The following is a 20,091-nucleotide window of genomic DNA, read 5'->3' on the forward strand; positions in this document are numbered from 1 at the left end:
CCGATTGGCCGTCCGCGAGAGACCGGCTGCCATTGGACGACGGCGAGCATTCGAAAAGCCCGCGCCTCGCTGGTGGGGAAACCCGCCCTTCCCCCGCCCCGCCCTTCCCCCGCCCCGCCCCCTCCGGCGCCGGCGAACCGGCCCGCCCTTCCCCCTCCCGCCACGGCCTGCCCGGCCCGGCCGCTCGCTCTTTCGCGGACCTCCAGGCGCTTTAGCGCCGGCTCCCTGGCTGTCTAAGGAGAAGCGCGCGGGCCGTCCCCACGAACGGCGGTTTGGGCGGCGGGAAGGCGGCAGAAACCACCATAGGTGACCGGTGTAGCAGAGTCCCGCCGCCCACGGCTCGGCCTCTTCTAAACCCGCTCCCCCTCACGGCCCACCTCCCCCGGCACCCGGACTGCCGGCTAGAGCTCCTTCACCTTCGGCAGCCTCCGTGTCCCCCGAGTGCTCGCCCGCTCGCTCTTTCCTCCCGCTGAGTAACAGCGTTCAGCTCCAGGCGGCGGCAGGAACGCTGTAGGCGCGGGCGGCAGGCGGCCTTTCACGTAAGGCGAGCGTTTCCCGGCTGCTCGCCCGGCTGTTTCCAGAGGAGCGCGCCCTGGTGAAGCGAGGACGGGCTCCGAGCCGCGAGCGCCACCGCGACCAATCGCCGCCGTCCCGGGAGCTGCGCCGGGCCCGGCCCGCCCTCCGGGGAGCGAGCGCCGCGCAGTCCTCACTCAGGTCGGACCGAGCCCGGCGGCTGCGCGGCTCTCAGTGCTCTCAGTCTACCCGCCCGCGCCCCGCTCCCGTGGGCTGCTCGGCTACGGGATTTACGGGGCGCGGGGGAATAGAGTCGTGGAAGGTGAGCGGGCGAGACCCCGGGAAGAGCGCTGGGGAGGGGGGGAGACTATGCTCGGGACGGCAGCGGGGCTGAGAACGCCATGGGGCGCCCCGCATCGCTTCCCCTCCCGTCGCCCGCGAGGACGCTAATGGAGAGGGGGTCTGTGCAGCCTGGAGCTTTTTTGCTGAAAAGCGAAAGCACGCGGTCATCGCGAACCGCCTGTGCTTTCCATGTATCCCCATTCCGTTAGAGCGCCTCACGGGGAAACAGAGCAAAGACCGCTTCTCCGGAACACGCCTGTTTCAAGGGAACGCTTATACTGTCTGTCTGTTCAATCCCCCACCCTCAAACCGGACACCAAAGCAGAGCGGGCTCCCAGGTACTTTTAGCGAATCGTGAGCGTTCTCTGCTCCACTAGGATACACTGTTTACCGCAAACGGGTACCTCCCGCGTTCCATACAACTAACAGCGTTTTTCTGCTGTTGCTGCTCTTTTCCCGGGAAGAAGCTAGGACAGTCAAGAACAAGTCACCACGGCATCACAGCTCATTTACTGAAAAGGTGGGTGGCTCTTAAAAGAGCCTTTGGGTCGAGCAGGTGCGGCACGGGCACAGAGGCAGCTTACTTGGAGCTGGTGTACTTGGTGACGGCCTTGGTGCCCTCGGAGACGGCGTGCTTGGCCAGCTCGCCGGGCAGCAGGAGCCGCACGGCCGTCTGGATCTCCCGCGAGGTGATGGTGGAGCGCTTGTTGTAGTGCGCCAGGCGCGAGGCCTCGCCGGCGATGCGCTCGAAGATGTCGTTGACAAAGGAGTTCATGATGCCCATGGCCTTGGACGAGATGCCCGTGTCGGGGTGCACCTGCTTCAGCACCTTGTACACGTAGATCGAGTAGCTCTCCTTGCGGCTCTTGCGCCGCTTCTTGTCGCCCTTCTTCTGCGTCTTAGTGACAGCTTTCTTGGAGCCCTTCTTGGGCGCAGGGGCTGACTTGGCCGGCTCAGGCATCGCAGCCAACGCGCGTCTCTCACAGACACCAACAATCGCAGTGCTTGCAAAGCACTGGGTAGCTCTGCCGCCCGCGGGAGCCGCTTTTATAGCGGCGCTATGCAAAGCAGGGGCTCGACAGCGTCACGTTGCCATTGGTTGGAAGCTTTACTTCAGATCGTCACGCCCCACTAAGCTTCGCCATTGGACGCCTCTCGATTCGCGTTCCCATTGGCTGCCGGAACAGCACCTCCTGCGCAGCCTATCAGCGAAAGCGCCGCCACTCCGCCGGAGCCGTATATGAGCGGGCGGGCGGGCGCGGCTAGGTGTAAGTCTGCGTTTCGGCGGATCTGTGCTTGGTGTTGGTTGTCGGAGGCTCTGCGATGTCTGGCCGCGGAAAGCAGGGTGGGAAGGCGCGGGCCAAGGCCAAGTCGCGCTCGTCGCGGGCCGGGCTGCAGTTCCCCGTGGGCCGCGTGCACCGGCTGCTGCGCAAAGGCAACTACGCGGAGCGAGTAGGCGCCGGCGCCCCGGTGTACCTGGCGGCCGTGCTGGAGTACCTGACGGCCGAGATCCTGGAGCTGGCGGGCAACGCGGCCCGCGACAACAAGAAGACGCGCATCATCCCGCGCCACCTGCAGCTGGCCATCCGCAACGACGAGGAGCTCAACAAGCTGCTGGGCAAGGTGACGATCGCGCAGGGCGGAGTGCTGCCCAACATCCAGGCCGTGCTGCTGCCCAAGAAGACCGACAGCCACAAGGCTAAAGCCAAGTGAACGCTCAAGAACAACACCCGGGAAGTTTTCCCCACAGAAACCCAAAGGCTCTTTTCAGAGCCACCCACTAGATCACTAAAGAGCTAAATTGCTTTAAGCCTGCTTGGAGCACTTAGTGAACACTTAATAGATTTATTTGTTTTACTGGATTATATTTGTCTTACTGAAAAAAATAAAGTCTCGCATTAGTTAATTCTGTTTTTCAAATGCTGTGCTGTAGATTTTTAAAACTCTTGCTGTGTACAGGCGAGATCAATTTTTTGATCCTCTGTGGTCTCATGACCAGTGCTTAGTGATGCCGATCTTTCAGTTCGACTTTCAAAATGAACTTTTCCCCGTCCCGATCCATCTTAACCCTGGGGTGAACAAGCTGGTTGCAGGGAAAAACTCTCCCCGTCCCTCCCCTCCGCTTCCTCTCTCACATAGTCGCATAATACGGATGCAGAAAGAAAAGCGTTAAGTACTGGCAATGGAACCGTGTTTAAAAACAAAGGACTAAATCTCAGGTGTCTTAAGTACTTAAGCCGCTTTGAAGCAATGTCTATCTTCAAAGGAGTCTCTCTCCCCAGTATTACAGCAAGACCAGGGTTAGAGCAGCACCAAGGGCTGCTCACAGAGCCGTTAAGTTCCCCCGTTTCGGCACACACTTTATGATCTTCTGTAAGGGACAGACTCGAAAGCTGAAAAGCCGCTTTCACTATTTCCTTACATTAAAATAAGGCGTGTGGGAGGGAAAAACCCTTATTTCAGCCCTTTTTGAGAAAATTTGGGTGGCTCTTAAAAGAGCCGTTGGGTTTAAGTGCGGAGCAGGAATTTCCTTCGACAGGCGCTTACTTCTTTTTGGGCGCTGCCTTCTTCGCCTTGGCCGCTTTGGGCTTGGCCGCCTTCGGCTTGGCCGCCTTGGGCTTCACCGCCTTCGCCTTGGCCGGGCTCTTCGCTGCTGCCGCAGCCTTCTTCGACTTGGCAGCCTTGGTTACCTTCTTGGGGCTCTTGGCCGCCTTCTTCGTCGCAGCAGCCGCCGGTTTCTTGGCTTTCTTGGGGCTCTTCTTCGCTGTCACCGCTTTCTTGGGCTTCTTGGCGGCGCTGGCGGGCTTCTTGGCCGCCGGCTTCTTGGGCTTCGCTGCAGCTACCCGCTTCTTAGGAGCTTTCTCTTTCACTTCTCCGGGCTTCTTACTGAGGCGAAAAGAGCCGGAAGCGCCGGTGCCCTTGGTCTGCACCAGAGTGCCTTTGCTGACGAGACTCTTAAGCCCCAGCTTGATACGGCTGTTGTTCTTCTCCACATCGTAGCCGCCGGCGGCCAACGCCTTCTTGAGCGCGGCGAGGGAGAGCCCCTTGCGCTCCTTGGAGGCAGACACAGCCTTGGTGATCAGCTCGGTGACGCTGGGGCCCGCGGGCTTGCGGGCTTTGGAGGTGCCCGCCGCCTTCTTCGGCTTCTTGGCGGCGGCCTTGGCGGCGGGGGCTGGTGCAGCGGCAGCAGGCGCTGCCTCAGCAGCCGGGGCGGGAGCGGTCTCGGACATGACGCCGGTCGGACGGTAGCACGGCGGCTGTAGCGACTGCGGCGGCGCCCCCATTTATAGCAGCGCTGCGGGCGCTGATTGGTGCGTTGCCGAGCCCGCCCCGCCCCGCCGCTCCGCGCTCTGCCGCTCGGCTTGTGTTTCTTCCTTCTCAAAAAAGTGTGTTTTTCATAAAAAAACCGGGACCGTGGCACCCCATTTCTTAGCATTCTTGCTGGGGACAGAATACATTTTTGTCTTTCGGCGTTTCTTTTATCTGAGACTTAAAATAAATTTCAGGCAAGGCAATAATCTCTGAGTTTGGGGATTGTGTGATGAGCCGGACAGTGAGATTTTTATTTTTCCTTTTGAATTAAAACTTTGCTTCTGACAGCACTGTCACAGTGGCCGCAGATTCATGTTCCTGAGACGGTTTTTCATCAAGGTAGTGCAAAATGGAGCTATTCTCGAGACATTTTCTTAGGGTAAATTAGCTTTGAAAGGAAGCAAGTAACACAAGGTAGCCGGTCAGCTCTGAATCTGGGTTATGAGTTGTTTCCCGTAATACGGCTTAATCTCTTAAAAATAATGAAACCTTTGGACGTAGTGCCCTATTTAGCTCTACTCGGAGCTAATAAAAAGTAAAAGAAAGATGGTTTTCACCAGAAACATTAATGTGAACAAACAGCTCTCTTAAATCAGCCAGTACCTTCGACATCTCATAAGAACATACAGAAGCTCTTTCACTGTTTCCCCTCAGTTTTCTGCATCCTTGTATTAATCTTTTGAAGAAATATATTCCCATTTTTTTCTTCAAAATACTTATTTTGATTAAGCACAATAGGTAAACACTTCCATTTGTATGTTCTTATTTTAAGACAGGGTATTTTTGTTCTTACTTTTTACACTATACTTCAGGCATTTTGTCAGCCAGAATCAGCAGTTGTGCAAAAAAAAATTATCAAAATATGGCGTGCATGTTTTCTTTATGAAAAGCAGCAGTAAGGCTGCAGGCATTTCTTTAATAAAATAGAATCAAGTGGCTTAATCAAACAATTATGTCTGCAGAACTGCCAAGATGAACTAGGGCACGGCTTTTTCCAGCCCATGGAGTTTTGTGATGTGGGACAAACTGAATACAAATAAAATATTTTTTTCCTGTGATGAGTTGAATAGAGGAGTGCCATGTTCAAAAGCATGTAGTACAATATGGGAAAGCAGATCCTGGTGATTATTTCATATTATTGACAATGAAGTAATTGGTTTTATTTCACTTTTTATTTTGATAATGTAATATCACACACTGTCTCGTGGAGTTTTGATGATGGTGGGGTCAGTTTTAAGAGCTTGTCAGTGCTGCTGGTTTACCATGGCTAGGGTGCACCTTAGGTGTGAACAACTGCCAAAACATGTGGTAGCATTTCAGAAGGGCTTTTGTCTAGAGAAGGCAAACAGCAGAAGAACATCATATGTGAGAGTATAAAAACAGAAGGCCATGCGAATTTGGAGCCAACGTCTGTACTGATGCTATATTTCATAGTGGTTTCACCCGCTGACTACACTGTAGACTGTGGGTTGTGAACTATATTGTCACAGAAGTGAATCTGTCAGGAAGGACACACGACATCAAGGAGAAATTTCTGTGTGTTAGTTGTGTAGCATATATATTTCCTTCAAATTCTGTATCTTGCTCCATTCTGTTCACTCACACCAGAGTCAGTCCACTAGTACCTTTACCTCTAAATTATTTTGATCCTTTGCAAATGCATTTTTCTGGGTTTAGGCTAGGCTTCTATCCTTCTTCCAAAAACCTGATGTAGCAGCGCAGTCCTGGAACAGTCTATACGCTTTCCTAAAAGCTCATTTTTCTGGTCCTCCAAGTTTTGACCACACATCTGGACTTTTTAATATTTTTTTTTTTAATTTAGTTTTAAGCTCAGCAAAGGAGGAAATACAAAGAGATCTTGCAAATATTATTGGGTTGAAGAGACAAAGGAGGAAATAATTCTGTAAGTGCCCTTTAATTCCTTCAGTTTAATGGTCAACCTTATTAAAAAAAGTTCATTACTTATTTCAAATATTATCTTCAATAAAAAAAGATCTTAACATTTTTTTTTTCTGATATGAAGCTTTATACAATTATGTACTCGGTAAAAGTCAGAATGACTTCTACCTCCTGTTTTTTCCCTGAAAAAAAATAGTCAGGCAAACAGAACATTTATTGAGATACGAAGGGTAGAAGGTACTGCTCACAGTGGACCGGGATATTTGGATGTTGTCCTAGGTTACAGTGTAAAATGTGCCAAAAGGAAAAAAAAAAGTATTCTATTACCATCTTCAGGAGCTGTTGAGACCAGGTGGGGCGGTGCTCCCTGCCTCCCCCCTCTGGACTATCTCCTGTTAATGGGCACAACAATACCTTATCGCCTGACCCATCGATAACTCGCTCCTGGACTATCCCCTGTTAATGGCCCATCAAGGAATGCCATCCCATTGTGAGACGCTCCGCCCGGGGGGAAGGAGCCAAGCAGTCCATGCCAAATAAAAACTGAGATCTCCAACACCCTAGCAGCCTTCTTCCACTGGATTTCCAGAGGAGTTTTTCCCCCACTGGAGTTCCAGAGGACAAGAGCTACCTACCTACCACTGGACCTTCGGAGGAAGACCAGACTCTTTTACCTGATTGCTGCTTCCACAGCACTACATCCATCGCTTCAGGAGGACTGCAGCCAGCATCTTATCAGACTGCTACTGCCACCCTAACAGGGTGTCAGGTTATATTTCTGACTCTGTCAGTGTAAACCAGTGGGTTGTTTGTTTTTTCCCTGCCTTGTGTTATATATATATATATATATATATATATTAGTAAAGAACTGTTATTCCTATTCCCCATATCTTTGCCTGAAGGCCCGTTAATTTCAAAATTATAATAATTTGGAGGGAAGGGGGTTGCACTTTCCATTTCAAGGGAGGCTCCTGCCTTCCTCCGCAGACACCTGTCTTTCAAACCAAGACAGATGTGACAGAAATTTTTCAGAACTTTGGTCAGAAATGCAAGGACTCATTTTTCTCCTATTCTGGTATTGGATAAATGCTTTCATGAATGTCTATCTTTTGAGCCCGTGCAACTTGGTGTCCTATAGTATCCTAGAATGGTTTGGGTTGGAAGGGACCTTCAGAGATTATCTAGACCAACCGCTCGTCATGGGCACAGACATCTTTCACTGGACCAGGTTGCTCAAAGCAGCATCCAACCTGACTTCGAAAACTTCCACTTACGAGGCATCAACAAGTTCTCCAGGCAACCTGTTCCAGTGTGTCCCACCACCTTCACCATGAAGAATTTCTTCCTTAAAATCAATCTAATCTACCCTCTTTCAGTTTAAAACTATTGCCCCTTGCCCTGTCACTACAGGCTGTGGTGAAAGGCCTTGTGTCTCTTTTGAGTGCCCTTCATGTATTGAAATGCTGCAGTAAAATCTCCCCAGAGCCTTCTCTTCTGCAGGCTGAACAACCCGAACTCTCTCAGCTTTTCTTCATGGGAGAGGTGCTCCAGCCCTCCAATCATTTTCGCAGTCCTCCTCTGGACCTGCTCCAACAGGTCCATGCCTTTCTTGTACTGAGGAGCCCAGAGCTGGATGCAGTACTCCAGGTACAGTCTCATGAGAGCAGAGCAAAGGAAGAGAATCACCTCCACTGACCTGCTGGCCATGCTTCTTTTTATGTGGCCCAGGATAGGATTTGCTTTCTGGGTGTCAAGCACACAGTGCCGGCACATAAACAATTTTTCATCCAGCAGCATTTTCAAGTCCTTCTCTGCAGGGCTGCTCTCAATCTGTTCATCCCCAAGTCTGTACTGATGTTGGGGATGGCCCCAACCCAGGTACAAGACCTTGCACTCGGCCTTGTTGAACTTCATGAGGTTCACATGGGCCCACTCCTCAAGCCTGTCAAGGTCTTTCTGGATGGCATCTCTTCCCCCTAGTGAATTAACTGCATCACTCATCTCGGTGTCACCCACAGGCTTGCTAAGGGTGCACTCAATCCAACTACCTATGTCATTGATGAAGATATTAAATAATATTGGTCCCGTCACAGACCCTTGAGGGACAGTACTTGTTACTGGTTTCCATTGGACATTGAGCCATTGACTATAACTCTTTGGATGTGACCATCCAGCCAGTTCTTTATCTGACAGTCCATCCTCTCATCTATCACCTCCCTGTCTTCCATATGCTTCAGAAGAGTTTCTAGGAGGATCTGCTCCACGATCTTCCCAGGCATCGAGGTGAGGCTGACTGGTCAGTAGTTCACAGTGTCCTCCTTTTAACCTATTCCCTATCATAAAGGAATATCGCACTCGTTTTTAAAATGAGTGTGATATTCTCTTTTCTCCAGTCACTGGGGATTTCACCTGACTGCTGTGACTTTTCAAATATTATGGAGAGTCACTTGGTAACTACATCTACCAATTCCCTCAGGACCCTGGGGTGAATCATATCAGGTGCTATGGACTTGTGTATGTTCAGGTTCCTTAGATGGTCTCAAATTTGATCTTTTCCAGTTCCCCCATTCCCTGTCTTGAGGTTCAGGGATTTGAGATGTGTGGGAAGAGAGATTGCCAGTGAATACTAAGGCAAAAGAAATGTTGAGTACCTCAGCGTTCTCCATGTCAGTTGTTACTAGACCTTCTGTCTTATTTATTGGAAGGTACATTTTCTTTAGTCTTCCTTTTCTGATGAATGTACCTGCAGAAGCTCTTCTCATTGTTCTTCACACTCCTGGCCAAATTCAGCACCAGATGTGCCTTAGCTTTCCTGATCCCATCCCTGCACACCTGGACAGCATCCCTATATTCCTCCCAGGACCCATGTCCCTGCTTCCACTGCCTGTGCATTTCTTTCTTACACTTCAGTTTGACCAGAAGGTCCTTACTCAGCTGTATCAGTCTCCTTCCTTCCTAGCCCTCTTTCTTACACATAGGAATCAAGAGCACTTTTTCTCTCAGAAAAATGTCCTTAAACAGCTGCCAGCTCTGTTCTGCTCCTTTATCCTTGAGGGCAGTTTCCCAGGGGGTCACATCCATTAGTTCCTTAAACAACTGAAAGTTTGCTCTACTGAAATTCAGGGTCCTGACTTTATGTTTTACCTAGCTCATATCCCTCAAGCTGGTGATGGGCCTAAGCCCAGGCTGCAGCCCAGGCTGTCGCCAATCTTGACCTCTCAAATTAGTTCATTTATGTTGGTAAGCATCACATAGTGCTTCTCCTCTGGTTGGCCTGTCTTTCACCCGGATTAAAAAAATTATCCTCAACATGTTCCAGGAGTCTCCTGAATGGCTTACAGCTTGCTGTGCTGCTTTTACAGCAGATGTTAGGTTGATTGAAGTCCCCAGCAGGATCAGAGCCTGTGAACATGATGCTTCCTGTAGTTGAAGTAAGAAACCTTTGTCAACATCCTCCCCTTGATCAGGCAGCCTGTAGTAAATACTAACCATGAGGATTCCTTTGTTGACTTGGATTCTAATTTTTACCCATAAGATCTCAACTGTTCATCACTGTTTTTTCAAAGACACCTTTTTGCAATCAATCAATTCTTTTACACAGAGGACAACACACACCCCACACATCACCTCTTTCCTTGTCTGTCCCTTCTGAACAGTTTATAGCCATCAATTGCAGCACTCCAGTCTTGTGATTCATCCCTCCAAGTGAACTGTAACTGTGCTGGACTTTTAATGTTTGCTCAGGAGGAATCCATCTCACTGATGCAGCTGAGGAGGCAGGACTGCAGCATATGTATGTGTACTTCAAACAGGGTGATCAAGGTCATGCATTAAGCCTAGAGCTGCAAATCCCCATTAACATGTTTTTCACTTTGGGCTGCCTAAGGTTGCACAGCATCTTCAATATTTTCTCAAGTAGCCCTTCCTGATGCCTGTGCTGCTGAGCATTCGTACTTTATATATGAGATCCAGTTAAATTCATTCCGACTTAGGGGTGCTTCAGGTACATGAGAAACATAATTGAAGTCACAGAGTCACTCAAGACAATTCAAATCTGCCCTTGATGTAATTGCAGACTTTGGATGATTTGGGAGGTGTCTTTTGTCAGTGGATGATGAATTTTATTTTTAAATTTATTTATCTTGACATTCTAAATCATAACACATCGTTACATGACTAAGAAAACTTCATGTCTCAATAGGGAATGGGTAACGACTGCATACTGTTCAGTCTGCAGCAAAGGACTCTTCCCCATGATAAAAGGTTTTTGTATTCATATAGATTTAAAATTTCCAGATAGATCAGTAATCTCCTAAAATAAGAAATCCATGACCAGAGGTATGGTAGGCATTAGGCAGAAAATTTAGCTATTACAAGGGGATCCATAGACATCACTTTCTTGATTTTTCTTAAAATCATCTCCTTGCAAAAATATTCAGATTTTTTAAAAGTTTTATTTTTGTTCAAAGCGAGAGAGAAATAGCTCCTTGATCAGATTAAAGCATGTGGAGGAAAAGAAGGTTATCAGGAGCAGTCAACATGGATTCACCAAGGGGAAATCATGTTTGACCAATCTGATAGCCTATAATGGCATGACTAGCTGGGTAGATGAGGGGAGAGCAGTGGATGTTGTCTACCTGGACTTCAGCAGGGCTTTTGACACTGTCTCCCACCATATCCTCATAGGTAAGCTTAGGAAGATGAGTGGACAGTGAGGTGGATTGAGAACTGGCTGAAGGACAGAGCTCAGAGAGTTGTGATCGGTGGTGCTGAGTCTACAGCTGGAGGCCTGTAACTAGTGGTGTTCCCCAGGGGTCAGTCCAGTCTTACTCAATGTATTCATCAATGACCTGGATGAAGGGACAGGGTGCACCCTCAGCAAGTTTGCTGCCAATACAAAACTAGGAGGAGCGGCTGACACACCAGAAGGCTGTGCTGCCATTCAGCGAGACCTGGACAGGCTGGAGAGCTGGGCAGAGAGGAACCTGATGAGGTTCAGTAAGGGCAAGTGTAGGGTCCTGCACCTGGGGAGGAATAACATCAATGCTTATAAGTATCTAAAGGGTGAGTGCCAAGAGGATGGGGCCGGGCTCTTTTCAGTGGTGTCCAGTGACAGGACAAGGGGCAATGGGCACAAACTGGAGCGCAGGAAGTTGCCCCTGAACACGAGGAAAAACTTCTTCACTCTGAGAGTGACAGAGCACTGGAACAGGCTGCCCAGGGAGGCCGTGAAGTCTCCTCCTCTGAAGATATTCAAAACACGCCTGGACGTGCTGTGCAACCTGCTGTAGGTGAACCTGCTTTAGCAGGGGAGTGGGACTAGATGGTCTACAGAGGTCCAACTCCTTCCGATCTGTGAATCTGTGATTCTGTGATCATTCCAGACTGCGTAGTTTTATATAACTTCCAAGTTAAGGGATAATTCCAAGAATCAGTTCAGATGAAACAATCAAGCAATCAATCAGTCAAATTATAAAGTTTCTTGTTTAGTATTTAGTGTTTCAGGGTGATATAATATGTATGAAAATGTTACTGTACGGGATGAATTTATATGTGTATATTAATGGTTTAATAAAAAGCCTAATTTTGCCAGTAGGGAATGTGAATTCAGGTAGAGAGAAAGTAGCCAGTCAGCACTCTTCCTTTCTGCTTAACCTATTCCTTTAATAAGCTGAGAGGGTCACAGGGTACACAAAATATGATCTGGCTGGAAAGCGCATGCACAAGCTGGAGACCAGAAGGATGTGTAGAATGGAAACTCTGGGTATCACTAATTCGAATATTTGTAATTGTTCAGGTAAAGGTTTGAGATCTTTTTTTGGGGAACATGAACACGTGAGATACTGCATTTCAGTGCCACATGAATGTAACATTTCCCTTGCTTCTGCAGAGTTTGTGCGTGTCATCTGGAATCTCCAAATGCAGCATGTCTGGACTGCTGTTGCCTGCCCTGTGCATTGGGGAATAGCAGCTCCTTCCCGCTGCAGGTTACCCTGGGGAGGGAGGCAGCACTCTTCTCTTCTAGGCTGCCCACTCCACAAACAGCCTCAGCCAAGGTGCTACACTGCATGCCCAAGTTTTCCTTTGCATTTTGAGATGATGAGAACAAAATTTTAGTTTTGACTTCTGCGTGGTGTAGCAAAATTTTACAGAGTAAAATGTTCCCCTGAAGCCGTGTGGGTCTGGTTTTTGTAGAGGTGAAATAAGAAGTGTCAAACATGTGAGGGAACACCTTGTTGCAGAACCAAACTGTCCTGTACAGTGAGCCACTTTGGGTTTTTGCTACAGTCCCTAACTGCTGTTTCCTCCTTCTCCCTCCTCAAAAAAAAGTTATAGGCCTTGCAGATTATTTTGGAAGCTTCCCTGACAAGGTTGCTCTGCATGCAGCCCAGTATTCACAGGATACTCACAGAACGAGATCAGCAAAATCAGTGGGATGTACCTATGTCGCCCCTAATTTTTGATAATTCCTTCTCTTAACCTGGCTGTTAAAAAAGTGTAGTCTGAACCCTAGGTTTCCTGAAGAAGAGTCTCAGCATCGAGTCTTGTAAAAATAAATAATTTAGTAGAATGGTACAGCAGCAGGGTCAGCTTGAGCTGAGTGCCTCCGGAGAGGGGCCCAACCAAAGAAATCCCTGGGCATTTATACGCTTACAAACAATGCATCCGCCCTTCATGTGATCTTCATGTGCCTTCACACCCCCTTTGGTTCAATGGCGATTCTGGCCTCAGATCTTCTGACACTTCCCAACTCATTATTTGATTCCTTCACCATCTCCAGGTAGGCCATTATCTTGACTAGTTGCAGCTGCTGTTGACGCGTGTACCCTCCTTATCTTCCAGTTCGTGCTGGTTCTGGAGGCCTTGTCTTGCATGAAGAGATACAAGTTCTGTACACGTCCAGTAAATCCAGGTGAAAGTTTGCAGCTTGAGCCTAAGGCTTCAGGAAATCTAGCTACTCATGCTGAGTCAGTAAAGCAAACAGCATACTAAGTCATGTTAACAATATTATAACTCTAAGTGATTAATTCTATTTAAAAATTACTTTTTTAATCTAAAGAACTAAAATCTCTTAACACTGGCTTATGAGTGCCCTGGCTGCCCCACTTCTCAGTAGGACCACTGCAGAGGAAAGTGTGGGGCCACCACCAGCATCCACTTCCCTACAAGATGCTGTCAATTATCACTTGGGTGTGCGCACACTTGAAGCAGGTGGTCAATGAGGCTTAGCTTTGATTCACAGGTGCCCTGGGATGTCTTTCTCTCCTCAGGATATCATGTATTTGCATCACTATGTCACTTCTGCCACTAGCTGTCTCCTTTGTCCGTTTATTGCCTGACTGCACACAGACAACTGAAGCAAGGTAGTGAGGGTGGTAACTATTCTCTGTTCAGTTGGACAAAGAAATTGCCTTCTCTTGTGCTTAAGAATACCCACCACAAGCTTCTCCTCTCTGTCTAGGACTACAGTGATATTCAGCACATTCCTTGGCTGAGTTGCTACAACTCAAAACCACAATTCAACACCACAAATCAGGGATTAGGGCATTTGATGAGGCAGAAGAGGTGGATGCTACATGTTCAGTAATGACAGGCATTGCTTGCATGCTCTAAGGAAGAAATGGTCCTTCCTGAGGAGGAGTGGGGACAGGAGAGTGCTGATATGTAGCAAGTTCCAGGAACAAGGAGAATAATGAACAGAAGGCACCTTCAGTTGGGTGAGGTGGATAGGAAGAAGAGTAGGAGAAGGAAAGAGGAAGGAAAGTCAGAACAGGCCGATGGACACAATTATTGACACCTATGATACTTTGCAGCCAATATTCGTACAAGCAGATACAATATTGAATTGTGTCGCTCCGAGTCAGCAATAAGTCACCTTCATGCAAATCAAGGAGAACCTTCCCTAATATTATTCCAGCATCAGGTATTGGAGAAGGTAATGGAATATCAAGCTAGAAAAAAAATGATCCATGCAGGATCAACAGTGAAGACTGATGTCTCAGAAACAGCTCGGGAGTGGCTGAATTTTTACTCCAATCCTCACATCTGTGCTACCATCACTAACACACTAGATGGGCGCAGATGTATAAATGACAGCTGTTTGAAAGGGGAGGAGATTCTATATTAAGTCTAATTTAACTTCAGCAAATACATTCCTAGGTGGACAAACAAGTTCAGCAAAGTTTGTGGGGGAGCATCAGGAGGGGGCTGCCCCGCAAGGGCGGGTGAGCTGGGAGATGAGGGGACAGCAGGGCAGGCAGGGCCATGCTGCCAACAACGAGGACACAGCCCCACAACACCCACACATGACGAGTAGGACAGGGATGGAGGCAGCGATCAGGGACAGCCACAGCCCTGGATTACTGAGCGAATCTGCAGGGATGAGGCTGGGGCGAGGTCAAGGCAGGAAAGTGGAGCCAGTAGAGTCAGAGATGCACAGGCACGGTGTGCCAAGTAAAGCCTAAATGCACCCCAAAGCCAAGAGGTTAAAACCAACGGGTGGAGGGCAAGACTGTGAAATCTTCAAACAAATCACCTTCAAGTCTGGCAAAGGGCAAGAGAAAGAAAGTCCTAGCAACAAGAAGCATGTTTTCTTTCTGGAAACAGAGTCTGATTGGATGCAGAAGTACAAGCAGAACTGTAATGAAATCTGCCTGTATGCAGTTAGTGTGACGAATAAAGCATTTTTGCTCTGCATTGCTGGCCCAGGGTCGGATTTTCCACCGCGTGGAACCGGTGCCGAGAATTCCCCTTCCAAATGTCAATCTGTATTCAGGGAATCAGTTCTTCTGTAAGATCTGAAAGCACAACAAAAAGTTAGGACAGGCTGGCCGAATACCTCTGTGGGCTGTTCCTGCAGAAAGAGTGATTTGCAACAACAACAGGGTGCTAAAACCCCTGTCTTCAGATGTGCAAATTTTTTTCTTTGTCTTAGATCCGTTCCCATTTCCTTTGACATCGGATCGGTAGATCCACCCTGAACAATGAGTTCAGCTTACTCGTTTTCAGCTCAACATATCCTTTAGTTCTTGTCTAGAAAGATATCAAACTAACCTTAGTGGTTCGTATGTTTTTGTTTCCTTACGCTTGTGGCTGCCTGATAAGCAGTCTGATAAGCAACTCCTGAAGGAAAACTGGTTTATACTGCCTGGAATTCTTTTTTTAATTATTATTATTATTTAATTTATTTTTTACCACGCCTTCTGATGCTGATTCCAGCTGTTTCTTACCATCTCTTTCCATGACACTTAGCTTTCCTTACCGGACAATATGCAATACACACCAGTGTCTATTAGGGAGAAGACTTTGGCAGGCGCTAAATGGCAGAGAGGTGGCACATGTCTGCAAAAATCCAACGAGATAAGAGTTTTAATAGTTTTCTTTCATCTTGAGAAAAAAAAAAAAAAAAAAAAAAAAAAAAAAAAAAAAAAAAAGAGCCATAAGAATTTCTGAGGGCACAGATCGTATGCAAGCGAAAATGTTGTTTGGTATTTTTTTTTATAAACATTTGTTCATATCGGTGATGCTTGCCATTATTTTGAGGGGAGAAGGCACTTCATGCCGCAGCTGAGAAGAGGAACTTTATCCCCACCTCATGCAAAGATATTCCCACCATTGTTGTTAACTGTTCTTCTCTGAAGGGACCTTATGAAGCCGTTCTTGAACAGCTAAGGACAACACAGAAAATCAGTTAGTGATAACTAACATGTAGTTCTTAATTAGGTGAAGGGTGGCTCCCCAGCCAAATCTATGCACATGAGTAAGTATGTGATACTGATGGCGGGGGTGTGGAGGGATGCTCCTCCCGGGTAATCTGCCCCTTGTGTAGGCTTGGAGTTTGGACTGCTGATGGGCACAGCGCCGGCCTGCCCCGAGCGCTGCCTGTGCAGACTCCCCCGTGCCACAGGGAGCGAAGGGACGCTGAGGACTCCGCGCCGCCCCTTCGCTGCGGGCTCTGCCGGAGCCTCCCTCCCGCCCCGGCCGGAGCTCCCCCCACGGCCTTGTGGGTGTCCGGGGCTCGGAGCCGCCGTTGCAGCCGCTGTGTAGACGCGATGGAGTGTGCCAGCCTAAAGCCCGAGGAAATCGTGAAGGAACCAGCGTGGGGAAATGGAGAAGAGAGGGACGGGGGGACCCGGTGCTGTGTAAGTAGGCTGCCAGTCAGTGCCCTGCTGTGACTCAGCCCTGAGCCCGACCGCCTCAGGCTCTCCTCTCCGATTCCTCCATCCGTGACTATTTCCCGTATGAGTGAGCTCTGCCACAGGTTTGGGCATCAGCATATGGAGGGACGGGGTTTCTGGGGAGGAGACCCATACTTCCATACGGGATAAAACTCGGATCTTACTTCAGCAGTTCCCACACTTCCGCGTACAATCACTTTTACCTCAACACCCATCCGAGAGAGAGCCTCAGTACCGAGAGGGGAAGCAGGGCAGGATTGCTGCCGGCCCCACGCCGGGCCCTCCGGGGCAGGGTGGGCGAGGTGGTGCGCTGCGGCTAGGGAGAGGATCTGCTCCGGGACACGGATGAGGGTGTGCACATCCCCTCTGTTTCCGCGCTTACCACTGAAGCCAGAAAAGGGTTAATTTGGGGCCCACGAGTATGATAGCTCCATTCAAGGACTTCCGGCATCGGTGCAAGAAACCGAAGGTAATTGAACCCCTAACACGAATGTTTCCAAAAAGAAATAGACAGATGAGACAAATACAAAGTGATTACGGGAATGTGTGTGCAATTAACACCTCGGGTATAAGGCTGGGCCGGGACAGCAGCTGGGAGCAGGGTGGGACAAAGCTCCCAGGACAGAGAGGAAGGAGCCACGGCTCTGCCTTGAGAACAGCCGCCGAGCTCCTGATCGCAATGGGCACCTTCGCGACCATCTCGTCTGACCTAGGCTGAGTGAGGGTGGGTCCCACCACCGAGTGAGCCTCGGGCAGGGCGGACCCTAGGCATGCTCTGTGAACGGGAACATGGAAATCCACGAGTGGATAGGTAGTCCCAGAGCTGTGCTGTTGTGCCTTGTGGAAGCTTGACCAAAGACACCTGAAGTGAAACTGGTAAAAGATGATCTATCATCAGAAGTGCGTAACACACTCATTCCCGCGTCGTCAGGCATCAGGAGAAGGAAGACCTGATGCCCCTTTCCAAGCGCTTGGGGCTCCCAACACAGAGAGCTTGTCACAGTTAACTTAGGGACAGCTTCTCTCGACAGCCCAGTGCTGTGTTCCAGTACACTGCTTTCTTCAGTGTACACATCATTCACTTCCTTAACATTCCATAATGTTTACCATAAAACGGTATGCAAACACACACATACACAGTGTGTCACCAAAATACACACCACACTATGCTCCTGAAAAAGACAGTGCACCTCAAAACACACCTTAGATTTTCACTCCCTGACGCAAACATCACCATGCACTGTCCGACACACATCACACGGCACCAACAATGCACACATCGCCCTGCATACGGCACTGCCATCGCTCCACACCTCCCAAAACACATCACACCGTGCCTTCAGAAACACAGGTCGCTTTTTCCACTCCAAAACACATAGCTCTGGGCCCCCCAATGCTCACTACCCTTATACCACGACACAAACATTGATCCATGGCTCCCCAAAACATATTGCCCTGAGCCAAACAACATACACATCACCTTGCGTGATGATGGACACCCACATCACTCTGCCTCAGCTGCGAAACATCGGCCCGCTCCTCCCCTACACTCGCATCACTCTGCACCGACAAACTACACATCACTCCACACCCACAATATTGCAACCTTTCTGCACCACAAAAACTCACATCCATTTGCTCCCCAGGACACACAGAGGACGACGCATATGGCTCTGCTGCGATGCCGAACACATCACTCTTCTCCCCACAGCAACACCTGTCATTCCGCATCTCCATGACAACACATGTCACTCCGCATCCCCACAACACACATTGTCCAGGACCTCACCGAGCAGCCCAGGGTGAAAACTCCCCTCGCTCCTGTCAGATGGGCCTTAATGAGTCACCAGCCATCAGGGATGGGGCCTTGTCATTTGTAGTTTCCCAGAGCTGCTATAAAAGGGCTCCCGCGGGCAATGGCAATAGCCAGTGCTTTATCAGCGGTGGTTGTTAGTGTCTGTGAGAAATACGCGTTGGCTGCGATGCCCAAGCTGGCCAAGTCCGCCCCTGCACCCAAGAAGGGCTCCAAGAAAGCCGTCACTAAGACGCAGAAGAAGGGTGACAAGAAGCGGCGCAAGAGCCGCAAGGAGAGCTACTCGATCTACGTGTACAAGGTGCTGAAGCAGGTGCGCCCCGACACAGGCATCTCGTTCAAGGCCATGGGCATCATAAACTCCTTTGTCAACGACATCTTCGAGCGCATCGCGGGCGAGGCCTCGCGCCTGGCGCACTACAACAAGTGCTCCACCATCACCTCGCGGGAGATCCAGACGGCCGTGCAGCTCCTGCTGCCCGGCGAGCTGGCCAAGCACGCCGTCTCTGAGGGCACCAAGGCCGTCACCATGTACACCAGCTCCAAGTAAGCTGCCTCTGTGCCCTGTACCACACCTGCTCAGCCCAAAGGCTCTGTTAAGAGCCACCGATTCTTTTATGTGAAAATCTTTGTCACTGATGTTTTCTGACAGTTACGTAACTTCTCAGTCTTCTAAGCCTCACTTGCATAGTGTCCTTTGGGACAAGTTTTTCAGAGGTTGTTGCAGTTTTTCTTATGTCTCTCGAGTCCGAGGTCTCAACCTGATGCTGTAAAACACAAAATGACAGAAACTTCGGAAACGCCCATCAGGGGGCAGCAGGGGCTAAGAAATAGCAGTCGTTGACGCGCGATTAGACCTCTGAACGTTAGTCTGTTCTGAAAACATTAACAATCTTGTATTAGGAACCTTAGAATAAAAAAAAAAAAAAACCACACCCACAAAATCAAAACAAAATAAAAAACAGGGAATAGCTTAATTAATCCTCTAAGGCATACATTTCAAACGGATTTTTTCCAGACAGGGAAGACCAATGAAAAAGCAATAAAAAAAAAAAAAGTGTTTCCTTATGAATTACTTAAATCCTCAGACAATTTTAAACTACATTGGCATATTTCTGATAACATAGAACTTTATAGTGTGAAAACGGGACAGGAGTGAAACCGGCCTGAGTGAGGGAGAGCAAGCACCATAAGCACTTTCCCTCTCTCATTTCAGATGCTGAGCAATGGCACTCAGGAAGCAGATGGCACAGGGAAGGTGCCCTACAAACAGCTGCAATCAAAGCAGCCCACAGAGCACACACACAACGGGCACTGTGGAAGACACACTGGTAATGGCTGGGTTCAGCAGGGCACAGAAAGCCATGGATGCAAGTGTACAGATCACAAGTAGGGACAAGACACAGGTTGTATTCTTAAGTCATGCTAGAGCTGTAGAGCTGAACATTTGTCCTTAAGACAATGAGAGAATAATCCATGGGTAAGAGAGAAGTAAAATATAGAAATTAAAGCCCTTTTACTGAAGAGGTGGGTGGCTCTTAAAAGAGCCTTTGGGTTACAATAGACAATCCGAGACGCTCTACTTGGAGCTAGTGTACTTGGTGACAGCCTTGGTGCCCTCGGAGACGGCGTGCTTGGCCAGCTCGCCAGGCAGCAGGAGCCGCACGGCCGTCTGGATCTCCCGCGAGGTGATGGTGGAGCGCTTGTTGTAGTGCGCCAGGCGCGAGGCTTCGCCGGCGATGCGCTCGAAGATGTCGTTGACAAAGGAGTTCATGATGCCCATGGCCTTGGACGAGATGCCCGTGTCGGGGTGCACCTGCTTCAGCACCTTGTACACGTAGATCGAATAGCTCTCCTTGCGGCTCTTCTTGCGCTTCTTGTCGCCTTTCTTCTGCGTCTTAGTGACAGCTTTCTTGGAGCCCTTCTTGGGCGCAGGGGCGGACTTGGCCGGCTCAGGCATCGCAGCCAACGCGCGTCTCTCACAGACACCAACAATCGCAGTACTCGCAAAGCACCGGGTAACGCTGCCGCCCG

The 20,091-nt window shown here is 49.2% G+C and overlaps 5 protein-coding genes across 5 annotated transcripts; 2 read left to right on the forward strand and 3 right to left on the reverse strand.

Moving 5' to 3' along the window:
- Positions 1-1,350: 1,350 nt before the first annotated feature.
- Positions 1,351-1,849, reverse strand: LOC104354353 (histone H2B 5). The gene has a single exon (XM_009961241.2). It carries the CDS (start codon positions 1,814-1,816, stop codon positions 1,436-1,438), a length of 381 nt encoding a protein of 126 aa, XP_009959543.2. The 5' UTR covers positions 1,817-1,849; the 3' UTR covers positions 1,351-1,435.
- Positions 1,850-2,178: 329 nt separating this feature from the next.
- On the forward strand, positions 2,179-2,582 carry LOC147416352 (histone H2A-IV). The gene has a single exon (XM_086470062.1). The coding sequence runs from the start codon at positions 2,179-2,181 to the stop codon at positions 2,566-2,568; it is 390 nt and encodes a 129-aa protein (XP_086326188.1). The 3' UTR covers positions 2,569-2,582.
- An 816-nt stretch (positions 2,583-3,398) lies between these two features.
- On the reverse strand, positions 3,399-4,085 carry LOC104340124 (histone H1.01). The gene has a single exon (XM_009960220.2). The coding sequence runs from the start codon at positions 4,083-4,085 to the stop codon at positions 3,399-3,401; it is 687 nt and encodes a 228-aa protein (XP_009958522.2).
- A 14,141-nt stretch (positions 4,086-18,226) lies between these two features.
- On the forward strand, positions 18,227-18,607 carry LOC104343010 (histone H2B 5-like). Its single transcript, XM_086470088.1, has one exon. The coding sequence runs from the start codon at positions 18,227-18,229 to the stop codon at positions 18,605-18,607; it is 381 nt and encodes a 126-aa protein (XP_086326214.1).
- Positions 18,608-19,636: 1,029 nt separating this feature from the next.
- On the reverse strand, positions 19,637-20,049 carry LOC104343011 (histone H2B 1/2/3/4/6). The gene has a single exon (XM_009946772.2). It carries the CDS (start codon positions 20,015-20,017, stop codon positions 19,637-19,639), a length of 381 nt encoding a protein of 126 aa, XP_009945074.2. The 5' UTR covers positions 20,018-20,049.
- Positions 20,050-20,091: the final 42 nt, after the last annotated feature.

The sequence above is a fragment of the Leptosomus discolor genome, chromosome 1, assembly GCF_034619465.1.
Source record: "Leptosomus discolor isolate bLepDis1 chromosome 1, bLepDis1.hap2, whole genome shotgun sequence".
NCBI classification, from domain to species: domain Eukaryota; kingdom Metazoa; phylum Chordata; class Aves; order Leptosomiformes; family Leptosomidae; genus Leptosomus; species Leptosomus discolor.